The sequence below is a fragment of the Phaethon lepturus genome, unplaced genomic scaffold, assembly GCF_000687285.1.
Source record: "Phaethon lepturus isolate BGI_N335 unplaced genomic scaffold, ASM68728v1 scaffold17379, whole genome shotgun sequence".
NCBI lineage: Eukaryota > Metazoa > Chordata > Aves > Phaethontiformes > Phaethontidae > Phaethon > Phaethon lepturus.
Window position 1 is genome coordinate 27,742 of NW_010564320.1, and position 12,502 is coordinate 40,243.

Here is a 12,502-nt window from a genome sequence, read left to right on the forward strand (position 1 = left end):
TTTCAAAAATCCTTCCCCATCCATTTAAACCTTCTCCATTACTGTGCGAGACTGACAGAAAATGAGGCCAAGCAAGGTACAGATGTTCTTTGACATCTGCTTTTTAGGTGTATGAAGGTTTCCAATGGCCCACTTTGTAACACAGCAGCCTCTCTCCCAACGAAGAGATGAGACAGCTACTGCCTTCATTCCTCCATAGTAATAATGCCAAATGCATTCCTTTCTGGCATTTTTTTCCCAGAAATGTAACTTCCTGCACCAGCAAGCTAACTCTGTTCTTCGTGGATCAGATTAAGATGAACAGAAGCTCAGGAGAGGAAATCTACAGGACCTACAGACAGCTGGCTTGGGCAGAAACTAGCTGCTAGGAGGCACCTTAAGCACAGCAAGGGAAAACAGGGTGTTATTTTTGTGGGTACAAGAAAGATTTTGGGTACAAATGAGTTATCCACCTGTGAAGGTCCTGTTACTCTGATTAGCTTGTCTACTCCAGCTTTTTCCAACATGCTGTCCATCACCTCCATCAGCTGGATGACCTCTAACCTCCCAGAAGGTTTCCTGACAGACCAGAAGGAGACACATCATTATTCTGCATAGCATATTGTGATATTTTCCCAGGAAATGAAATTCAAACAGCTGTTTTTTCCAACAACAACTTCATGCAGGGTGGTACTTACATGGATGGGAACAGCCGTAGGTTTTTTTCACGGTCTTCAAGCAGTGTTGTGTATTTACTGAAATGAACACAAACGTTAGAACTTGAATCCTTCCAGTGCTAGCTACAGGATCCCACTCTCTCCCTCAATCTCTTTGTCCCATGTACAAGCTGATGAAGGTTGAAGAGGCAGAGAAAGGTCTACAGGGTTGTTTTTCAGTGGCAGCATCCAGAGCCAATATGTAAGAATTAGACCTCCTGCAGCTGTTCTCCCAGCTGGAGCTACTTCTTGCACTAACGACACAAATCTTGTACGAAATTTCTTCCCTTAAGCCCTCTCACAGTACTTGACTAAGAAGTGACCAATGGATTTAAAAGTTACTGGTGGGGCCAGAAGAGCACCACATAGCCGCATCACACCCACACAGAGACTGATCACAGGAGACCATCAAAATAAGATGATGGTGTTCTGTTACATCATGTTGGCAAAGAAGCTGTGAGTATTTAACTCCTAATCTTAGTATTTTAATCCTTGAACAATGAGAAAGAATCTCCTTTAAATTTAGTAAGTTGGCTGGAGAGACCAAGGGAAGTCTCAGTAGCTTTTCTGGGCAAGGCCTGGTAAATTTAATTCAAAACTCACAGCCTGGGAAAAAAAAAAAAAAAAAAAATCACAAACACCCCCCGCCCCCTCCCCGAGTGGTCAGATTCAAGATGCTAGCAGGTCTATACAAGCATAAAGTGAGAGTAAGAACTACCCAGAGCTTGCCCAGCTTTGTGGAAAAAAGCAATTCTAAAAGAAAAACAGATAAACTAATCAAAATTAAAAATAAAAAGAAAGAAGCCACAGCAAAAAACTTCCAAAAGTTGCCTCAAGGGATCAAACCAGACTTCAGCTTCTTCAGCTTCTACATTCATGTCCAACTACTGACCCCTCCCTGAGAAGCAGTACTAGTGTTTGGGAAATTCCCTGTCAGCCACCCTGAACCAGCAGGGACAAAGAAAAGCAGGGTGACCTTGCTCTGCAGGGTTATCTGTAGCCTGGTCATTAGCATGGGGTTTGCACAACCTCCCTTTTGTACTCTCCCCCTTCCCAAGGGCAAGAGGTGTATTTGGGCAGCGTCCTCAGCCTCTCATCACTTTATCAATCCTCCTTCTCTGAACACTTGAGGGCAAACCCTTGTAAACCAGAAATCACTCACTCATCGAAGTACTTCAAGGGCAAAACTCCCCTGTTCTTCACGATGTGAAATTCCTTGGGGATCAGACTATCTGCTAGGGTTGCTTGCTAGGGATAGAGAAGAGAGAGAGCATGAAACATCAGCATAGAAGACATGAACAAACTCCCGGTTCCTTCACAAAGAGGAGACAGGTTTGCCCGCTGGGAGAAGGAAGCTCACGTAGTGGTTTTTCATGCTGCTTTTCCCTTTCCCGTTCCACCCATCCAGAGCCCGACAGAAACTATCTACGTCTGAAAGCAGATTGAAATGACTAACACTGAACAGCGGGGGAGTGAGGGCTCTGCCAGGGAACCTGATGAGTTTTAGGACCAGGGTAATGTCAAGGGACATGTATGAAGACCTCCCTTCTCCCAGGTAAGTGATACACAGAAAAACACCTGAACGGCAGCACTCACGGGGGTACGTGGGACTGTTCCACGGCTCCCTCTCCAGTCTCGACAACTCTCAGTAAAAGACCTTCTGCCAGTCATTGCTTTCTTAGCTTCTCGGCCAGTCGCGATGTCACACAGGTAAGAGACATCCCTGAAATGGAGGGGAAGAGCTCGTTCACTGCCCCACCCCGCAGGCAGTCCCCCGTCCCCGTACTGCCAGCCCAAGCCATGTGCGGGTTTGTTCTGCTCAGCCCGGGGCCAGGCTCACGGACCAGGACTTCCCTGGGCCAAAAAAGACAGATGAGATCATGGTTTTTAGGCAGATTAACCTCGCATTGCCTATCCATTTTTCATGTCTGCTGCCAATGTCCTATCGCATACATATCCAACCTCTGATAAAGAGCAAAACATTTCTCACTTCTTAGTGCCATTAAGCATCACTTATTTACAAAGAAGTGTAAAGCTATTCCCTGCTAAGTCCATTAAAGCCAGAAGAGCTGCTTTTCTTAATCATGGATCACAGAGCATCCCTTCCAGCCTGGCATCCTTTGGAAGGATAGGTCCAAGAATTGCTTATTTAGCAACTCATTTATTTATTATTCCCTCAAAACTCTCCAGCCTGAACTCAGATGGGGCAGCTGGTGCATTGATCCAGCCGCATTAGGCAGCACAGCCACCTACCATAGAAAAAGACCAAGGGAGAGGTCTAGCTCCGTGTTCCCAGCTCTAACGTCTTTCCATCGCACTCGGCTCCTTATCCCTTCTTTGCTTACCTTCCAGCGCCCGTCAAACTGACAGGGTTGTCTGTCAGGTGTCTGAACTTGCTCCGACGATTAGGATAATGCCAAAGCCGATCTGGGGGTTGCAGGCAGCCCTGCAGACAAGGCACACATAGCTGTCACTTCTTAGCAAGAAAGATCTCGAGGAGTGGGAGAGATTAGGGTGGCTGTCTAAACAAGCTCTGCATCGTTATTTCTGTCTTTGGGCCAAAGAAGCTGGTATGGACAAAACAGCCTCTCCAAGGGCATCACAGCAGCACCAGGGTGCAAGCACTTTTTGTAGGCATTGGAAGATGGCATTTTGGATCTGCATCAAATGGCTTGATGAGAAAAGCGATGTAAGATAAATTTATTTTATGAGGTTGGCACACTTTCCTTTTGCCCAGGGAATGAACACACGCCCCCCCAACACATGCCCCCAACGAAGAGACTGTTCTGGACAGAAAATGGGAGAAGACAGAAACACACTCACCCTGAAGCCCATTGGGGTTCTGGTGGTTTGAGGGGACCGTAAGTACTCTGGGCTGTAGAGAGAACTGCTTGCGCAGGTCAGGCTTCGGAAAACCTCTTCTGGAACAAAACTATGCTCCAGGGAAGAAGAAACAGGCCTGATGTGGTCAAGCATCCTTGAGGTATGACCCTTCAGCTTGTGGATCTCTGGAAGATATCACACCAGAACCATTTCAACAGCATTTATTCTGCTGGTGAGAGAGAAAGCAAAACCGATGATAAAATGCAGAGCTGAGAAAAACAAGATGTCTCACCCCAAAACAGCACCAACTCAATCTAATCCCTTAACCCAAAAGAGGATCAACTACCTAAACCACAGGCAGCTAATCCCATTTTTAGCAGTTGTTCGACCTCAAAGCCTAAAACAACAGCTACCTTCTAACTATGGGAGATAAAGCACTGGTCGCACAACTGCGCGAAACTATGGGGTATGCAAACGCCGAGGGATGCTGTAAACAGCTAAAGCTTGCATGTTTCTGTGAAGCCATTTCCCTTCTTGGGAGCAGTCAGCTTTCTGCAAAGCTATGAATTCCCTTAAAATATCAGCAATTGCCTAAAAAAAGGCAATAAACTTAATGCCAAGAAGCATCCCACTGTTCAAGGGAAGCTGGAAGGATGGACAGCAAGACATACAATGGCCACAGCCTCCTGCTCGGTCCTACCTGACCGGTCCTCACCAACACAGCCTGCCCGCCAGGTTTCACTCCATTTCCTCCCATCAGCTTTTGGTCCAGGAACTGGCGCGCCAGTTGTGGGCATGGTGAAGGTTTCTTTTATGTTAATGCTTAGCCAAGGAAATTTGCAGTAACAAATGATCTGGAAACAGAATTAAACCCACGTTTTGTACTTCTCAGGGTTAACAGCTTATTTTATTATTTTTTGTGAAGAAAAACCCTTTACACCTGACACTAGGTACATTAGCTAGGAAGAAGCCCCTGATGCTTTGCTACATCCTCCACAGGGATGCTTGTTCTTCCATCTACAAACTGCACTAAGAGCAACTGCTTCTTTTATACATTTAACTGGGCAAGAGATTTAATTCGATTTTAATTTCTCCAATTATTACCTTTTCTTCTCAGCAATATCTTACTAATGAAAAAAATATTTCCATTAGTTTTTTTAATGCCCACAAATTCTCAACTGAAGCCTTTTTTTCCCCCACTAGTCTTGCCAATATATTTTGTTCTTTATAAATGCTCTTAGTATTAAAACTTTTTGTGATCCTTAGCAGCTGTATCGTTGTGTACCATGGTTTCCAATTAGGTTAACTACATTTTTTTGCCTTCAGATATACAGTGATGGGTGTAGGTATCATCTATGAGGAATCTTGCCAGGTAGTTTCTTGGGAAGAAAACACAATTTGCTAAAAACATCTGACAGAAGAAAACTTCCCCCCCCCCCGCCCCCTTTAACAACTCTGTTTGGCAGTACATGATATTCCCATCAGAAAGGATGGGAAGATTAATGACACTGTTCTGTAGCAGCTACAGTTTAAGACGACAGGCAAGACTTGACTTTCAAGCATGTGGTACACAGCTGGAGAATATCACATGAAGTTCTTGGCACACAAACCCTTTTCAGGGCCAAAATAAAGGCAGAAATCACCAACTCTCTATATATTTGGCAGTTGCTCCAATTTAATATGCATTAAATTGGGAAAGGTTAGAAACTCTGGTCTGGTCCAAGAGCTATCAGCTCCTTCCCTGTGCTCCTCTCCAGCCCTTCCAAGGACATCCTCTCCTCTACCAGAGATGTGACGGCCAATACGGTGACTATAAAACTACATAAATCCCTGACTCATCATAGCTAGTGTTCAGTTCTGATGTTTCCTGCTTCTTTTTAAAACCTGAAGAAGGGCTTGTGTACAAGTTTCTTCCTACATGCCCAGAGAAGGGGATCTCCTCCCTGCCCTCCAGGCTTGGCTCTGCCACGGCATGGCTGTTCCATCCCTCTCCCCACCTTGCCCTTGGAAAGGGGGAGACTCACAGCCCCATCCAGGAGGCACAGGCAGCCCTAGGCCACCCCACACCTGCTGGCTTGCAGCCCCCAGACCCCCAAGGTAGGCCACTTCCCCATTCCCCAGAGCAGCAGATGGGTTCTGCGTACCTGCTGTGCAGCTCCTCTGTGGCTCCATCGCCCTGGAAACACAAGGCTCTCCCCACATTCTGGAAGACTCCCTCCCTCCCCAGCCCCCCATCTTCTCCGCACAGCAACCACCCAGGAGAGCAACCCCACGTGTCTTATGCTGCCCCCAGCCCCACTCCCCTATGCCCTATTGCAACCCACCCCCCAAAATCAGGAGCCTCAGAGAAGAAACAGGCCAAGGCGATTTTTTTTTTTTCTCCCTTGATAGCAAAATATATTTCAACCGCTGTAATACAGTAGATTATGAACAGCTCCTGGGCGTGACAGAAGACTGTACAGGCTGCATACGTGGAACCGCTGGTGCCAGCGCCTGGGCGCACAGCAGCGTGCAGCAGCTGCTGGGCTGTAGTCTGCCTGTGCCGCCTCTCCCCTGCCGCCGCAGGTGAAGGGGCAGCCATGGCTTCTCGGCCCCAGCTGCAAGCACAGGGAGAAGAGTCAAGGCTGAGCTCGGCTGGCTCAGAGGTACCGTAGTGACTCGGCTCATAATCCTGATGCCGCAGAGCATGTGGGCTTGCTCACAGCTCCCGCTGGACTGCTGTCCTTCCAGCCTGTCCACGTTCAGAAGGTGGATGCTCAAACAGTTCCGTTTTCCTTTAGCGGGTGGGCTGACTCACATCAGCCATGCCGTTTCAGATTAAAAAAATACATCAGGATTTCCCCCCCTCCCACCATAGCACGTAGCACAGGCTTTATTTACTCAGACGGCTGTCACGGGATAGCATACAGTTAGCAGCTCAGATGCAGGACTGCTTCACCTCTGAAGGCTGGAAGCTAAATATCCCAACAGAAAGGATGTACTAGGCGTGAAGACTCTGCACAGGTTCAGTCTTCCTGAGAACAAACTGTTATCTGCATGAAAACCGGGACACATTTCACCGTATTAATACTGATTTTTGTGATGTTACTGAGCAAGGAGCTGCAGCTGTATTGGCTGCCATTCCAAAGCAGGAGGCTTCCCATCTCAGCACTGAGTTCCCATGGAATTAAGCTGCAAAATTCTTGTGTTGGAAAGAACCACAGAAAACAGTGTATACTATTATTAAGAACTTGTAAAAGGGCAGGTTGTGAACCTTAACATTCTCATCATTGACCAGAACACCATGCTGCCACAGCCTAAGAAAACTCAAACATAGTATAATTAACCCTAATTAAACGAGCAATGTGCAAAAGACTTAGAATTTCGCCTCCAGTACTCTTGAGAAAAATGAAAATAAGCCCACATTCAAAATAAAAAAAACCATGAAATTGAAAGCAATCCAAACTGTTAATGCCCTCACAGCACAGTTGCCAGATGCCTTGATCTACAAGGATAAAAACCTCAACGTGTCAAAAACTAAGACTAGTTCCAACAGCTGAGCATCGCTTTCTGGTTGCCTTTTGCTTGCCAGGTGTTCAAGCCCTCAGGCTTCAAACAGCAAGGATGCCGACACAGTAGATGCTAATGTTCTTTACTAGGCATATGACAGTGCTAGCTGCAAGGCAAATACCAAAACTTGGCACCAAGTGCCACGATTTGATCTCCTTTTGGCAACACTGAGACAGCTGCAAGACCTGACAGAGGCATCAAGACAATCAATAGAGTCCCTAATCCACCACACCCTATTTGAGTGCAGTTACATCTGTACTAAGTGTTTTGAGCACCACAACTAAAAAAGTACTGGACTGAATTTCACCCTATACTAAGGAGGTGACAAAAGCTATTTGGCCAAAGCATGGGGGTGTTTGGTTTTTTCAAAAAGGAAGCCTAGCTACTCCAGCACCTCCCTGTCCCTTCCTCCCACAAAAGGTATGGTGAAAAATTTAGGATTAATCAAACTGAATGGGGATAAAGTAATCCATTTAATTCTCAGGATTTTATATACCAATACTGCCAAGTTTGAGTATATACATGAACCTCTTCCTCTGAAATTAACTGAACTGTTTCCACAAACAAGTTCTAGCAGGAGATATTTTCAGGAGAGCCACATACGCAAACATTGTATTTGGCAAATTTGACCTGACACAACGTCCTTTCTGAAGAGCAGGATTCCTTCTTATAGAAAACTGAAAACCTGGAAGAGTTTAAGTATCACCTAGCTTTCATGAAATTACTTTTGGCCCAGGTTAGTAAAAAGAGAATCCCAAAAGACAGTCTTAAGTGGATTGGGAGACAAGTCCATCAACAGTCCCAATACTGCTGGTATCAAATATCTAGGCTTTAGGTCAGTAAAGAAAAATTGTTACCAAAAAATGCCAATAAAGAACATTTGAGTTATTCAGAGATCCCCATGACAAAAGTCAAGGTACCTCCATCAGGTGACGCTCCCTCTCCAATAATGGGAGCTGCAGTTCCAGTACAACTGGAGAGATATGTACCCAGGTACTATGCAAGTTCCCTTTTGTGCGTAGCATCTGACAGAACAAAGAAACTGAGGGGACTCTGCCTAATAGATACTGAAACACCAAATTCATGTAACACCTCTCCCTTCAGCAGTGTGTATGGGACGATGTCCTACCCCTTCAGAGAGAGGATGACAACACCTAGGACACTGATCTTCACCTGAAGTCCTCACTGATATACCAGCAGATGCAGGCAGATGAAAAAGCAGCTCTGACTCCAGCCGCTGGGTCACCCCTCATTTCCCAGCAACAGTGTTAGAAGTTGCTACAAGAGATGTTGGCAAGAGGCACTAAGACGTGCAGACATACTGAACTGGACATAGCCACTTCAGATGGGAACACACTATGTACCTGTAAAGTCGATTGCGTTTTCTTACAGTTGGGTTATAGTATTTCAAATCTTTTGCACTAAACAAAGCCTTAACAAGTTGTATACCTTAAAGCACCTGCCAAATTAGAGCAAAAGCTCTTTTGCAAGTTAACTGTGTCAAAAGAATTGATTATCTGGAGCAAGAGAAAGGAAGAGCTAGAAGACAAACTATTCCTCAAGTCACAAGCGCTTTCAGAGAACAAAAATGCTGTTAAGTCAGTTGGGAGCTAAATGAATACAGAGAAAACATAAATTTTCAGTGTAAAAAAGTCCAATAAAGACTGCACACATTATGTCCTGCTTCTGAACCCGATTCTCCAATGCAGCCACAAGTAAACTGACAATCCCCTCTTCCTCTGCCCATTTTAAATCTGTAGGCAGCCAACATACATAGAATGCAGTTCAAAGCCATCCAGGAATACTTTGGCTATCTTCAGAGTAAGGAGGCAAATATCCTGTTGCTTTGCCACTTGTCCACATCATAGCAGCAAACAGGATCACAAACAGAAGTTTTGTAGCTGTCGCATTACCAAAAGGGAGAAAAAAATTGCAAAGGAATGGCTAAGGAAGATGGACGGACCCCAACAATGAGCTACCAGCAAATCTGACTAGCCTATCTATTGTCCAGAAGAGCAGCAACTTGGGGGGACCCCTGGATGAGTAGGATTCCTGGAGACTCCACCTTCAGCTCAATGTTTTACTGGCATGGAAATGGCTCAAAGTGAGACAGCATGTAGTAGATGCTGCCTGTGAAGCCTGTTGCAACCCAGGTCAACTGGTTTGCCTCAGAAATGTTTAAAAAGTTATCATTTCTCCCCAACAATCAGGAGGCACAACTTCCCTTAGAAAAAGTTCGTAGTGAGTTAGGTCATTGGTCCAATACTTGGAGGACAACTCTGATTTTCTGTGATGACAGGGCCAGAGAATACCATTTTTACATCTTCATATGACATGACCACGAGCGTGGTTTTATGTAGTCCAGGAACGTGGGCTGCAAAACATGGAGAGGCAGTAAGTTAGTCACAGGTCAACAGCACCAGCTGTAGTCTGCTGAAGTCAAATTTCCCCTAACAGGAAAAAGCAAACAGCATTTCTACACTCTGCAACCCTATTCTTATCCTCACTAAACAGCACATGGAAGTATAGCTACAGCCACAAACTGTTTGCCTGCCACTCACTTTACCCCCAGTTCTGGTACATCAGGTAAATGCTGCATCTAGTAGCATATTGTATTAAGAAGCCAGTCATTTATGATGGCAAACACTTAAGTGAGGAGAATCAAACTTAAAATAGAGTTTGCCTGAGGATACCTTTGTTTAAAACTGAAGTCAGTCAGGACAGCAAGAAGTTTTATGTAGAACAGAATGTGGTACCAAGAAAATGAGTTGTAAGAGAAAGTAACACCAACAAAACCCCAAACTGACCCTTTATAGGCAACCAATTCTCACTGCCACCCACTCTAGCCTGGGAGAGCCACAATAGGCTCAGGTTTTTTTGGGCCTCCTAGAAAAGTTTCTCCTGACCACATTGGACAAGGGCTGCAGTTCCATTCACGCAGCCTGAATGGCGCAGCGTACTCTCAAGCAGTGGCTTATATCCTCAGAAATGTGGGAAAAACACCCTCAGTTTCCAAGTAGTGAAGTACTATCAGCATAGAAAGAGCACTAATGAAAGCACTTTTGTTTGGCAGCTTCTAGACTAAATAACTCCTAATGAACTGATACTGCATACTGCCAGAAAGGCTTGTGCCATTTAACTTCTGTCCTGTCCCCACAGCAAGAGGACAACAAGCCACTTGCATGGTCAGTTATCTCACAGGAAAGGTCAGTCACTCACATTTTCCATAGGGCAGTACTGGCGGGCGTACCACTCCTGGCTATAGAGGCAAATGATGACACCTTGGCCCAGGAAGAGGGAAGTCCACATGATCACATTCCAGATGGGCCCTTTCCGACGGTCATTAAGGATGAAGTTGAAGACCACTGGAAAGAGGTGAAATGAGAAGCATCGTTCAGAAACAAACACAAGATTAAAGTATCAAAGATCAACTGATTTCACTGGATCTTTCCCTCCATTTTATCTCTGGAGCAACAAGGCTGCTCTGTGAGGTCAGTATAGTGCAAGAAAATCTGATTACACTTGGTGGTAAAGCTTTGACATTTACTTCCAATAAGTTTGCCAACAAGCTGGCCCAGCTGTATGCCTCTGGGGTTCGATATTGTTTGTGTTACACTGCTGACCAAGACATGCTGGCAGAGGTGGCCTAGAGTTTTAGAGCCCTCTAACTCATTCTAGCTCAAAACCCAAAATGAAATGCAAGAGCTCTACCTTCTAAATGGGCACTCTTCCCTGCTGCAGGAGCAAAGTAATACTTGTCTTATGCTATGACTTTAAAGAGGAAGACTTCCAACCTGCTGACATACAGCAATTCAGCTAAGGCTCAGCAAAGGGGAAACAGCACTATTAAAATATGGACTGTGTCACATGAACAGCAGTCTCTCTCTCTCTCTCTGCCCCCCACTCCCCATCCATACCTTGCTCCTATAAGTCCCAAGCTTGCAAACCCAGTGTGTGTATACATATATCGAGACACTTGTCTGCAAAAATCCGTTCACAAAGTTTGGACCCACAGTTGCGACTCTTGAGACAAGAGTTCTGTGTGTTAGTGCCTAAAGGATAACTGACACCAGAAGAGCAAAGCATGCTTGTTTAATAAAAAGCCACAAAACCCACAACCCACTCACATACTCTCTCCTGGGAACTTACTTCCAAAGCACATAAACAGGCAAAAGAGAACCGGATAGAAGTAGCCAAAGCAGATGCTCAGAACATATTCATGCACAGCAGCTGATACTGTGAAGACAGATAGCATGGCTGCTGCTTTGAACTTCTTACCAAAAAACTGGAAGAGACAAGAATACCAAGTATTATAAGCTACTCTGCTATGTTTCTAATTTGGTTGTTTCAACATTGTTATTTGGTTTGTTCTTTTACCTGAGCTAAGAAGTACCTGCTCCAGCCAAGAGGCATACATGAAATGCTAAATGCTTTACAGATTTTAGGTGTTTTTCTTCAGGCATATTTCTGGTATCCTGCATAAGTACTCAGATTGAACCCACTCATGAAACATCTAACATAGCTCATCAAAATACTGCAAAATGAGTTCAGACTGAGTCAATCCTTACATTCCTATGTCTCAGACCCACATTTTGCACCCATTAAGGACTTGGAAATGAGCAATGTATCTCTTAAAAAGCACAGTGGCCACCCACAACAGCTGAGGCAAGGCATTTTTGTGCTTCTCGATGGACAGTGATGCTGCATCTTGACAACTGTACTGTCTTGCCCAGTAGTTAAATGTTTAATTAACAAAACAAAAGAATACATTTGCTTGTTACTCACCCAAAGGAAGTCCCTGTAGGCATAGTAATAGAGCCAATCATGTACTACCACATTCCAGGTTCGGTAGTAGTTTGCATAGGAAGTGGAATTCCACCAGTCCTAAAAGCACAGTTGAAAGAATAGAAATCTAATTAAGCATAAAACATTCTACAGGTCTTTTCTGGGGTATCAAGTTGAAAAATATTGATTGGAGTGATACCAAGCTAATATAACAAGTTGCACCATGAAATAATGCTTTCCATTGCCCTTTCAACATTCTACTCTGTATATCTAAGTTTGGTTTTATCCCAAACTGCAGTGGCTGAAATGAGAAAAGAATAAAAAGAGTGCTAACAGAGCTACTGGGTAGGTCTGGTGGCTGGTTCTGTTTGTGCACAGGGTATGTCACCTTAAAAACAGTTCAGACTGCCAAGCAGAAATCAGATCTGTTCTACAGCACAGCAAGAAACTTAAGCCCTAACAGCATAAAACAGGCAAAACCCTGTGGATACTTTGTTTGGTAAATGAATCTTCAGTTTCCTCCTCTTTCCTTCTCATTAGGAAAATGAATTTTAGAAGCTTTATAAACTACAGCTCCTGCTTCCTACCTTGTAGAACATCCTATCTGCAAAGCGCAGCATCTCAGCAAATGCGTTGAGCCAACAGTGCAG

The 12,502-nt window shown here is 44.7% G+C and overlaps 2 protein-coding genes across 2 annotated transcripts in view; both read right to left on the minus strand.

The window, feature by feature from the left end:
* Positions 1-4,315, minus strand: part of AXDND1 (axonemal dynein light chain domain containing 1) — a 20,178-nt gene extending 15,863 nt beyond the window's left edge. The window contains exons 1-7 of the mRNA XM_010294851.1: positions 4,219-4,315; positions 3,519-3,703; positions 3,041-3,141; positions 2,292-2,418; positions 1,858-1,943; positions 678-734; positions 453-558 (exon numbers count right to left, since the gene is read on the minus strand). Coding sequence (XP_010293153.1) covers positions 453-558; positions 678-734; positions 1,858-1,943; positions 2,292-2,418; positions 3,041-3,141; positions 3,519-3,703; positions 4,219-4,315 — 759 coding nt within the window. The remainder of the gene's footprint in view (positions 1-452; positions 559-677; positions 735-1,857; positions 1,944-2,291; positions 2,419-3,040; positions 3,142-3,518; positions 3,704-4,218) is intronic.
* A 4,759-nt stretch (positions 4,316-9,074) lies between these two features.
* The window catches only part of SOAT1 (sterol O-acyltransferase 1), a 25,152-nt gene continuing 21,724 nt past the window's right edge, over positions 9,075-12,502 (minus strand). The window contains exons 11-15 of the mRNA XM_010294850.1: positions 12,440-12,502; positions 11,853-11,951; positions 11,217-11,352; positions 10,287-10,432; positions 9,075-9,441 (exon numbers count right to left, since the gene is read on the minus strand). The exon at positions 12,440-12,502 is cut by the window's right edge and continues 50 nt beyond it. Of these exons, the coding sequence (XP_010293152.1) occupies positions 9,385-9,441; positions 10,287-10,432; positions 11,217-11,352; positions 11,853-11,951; positions 12,440-12,502 (501 nt within the window). The 3' untranslated portion in view covers positions 9,075-9,384. The remainder of the gene's footprint in view (positions 9,442-10,286; positions 10,433-11,216; positions 11,353-11,852; positions 11,952-12,439) is intronic.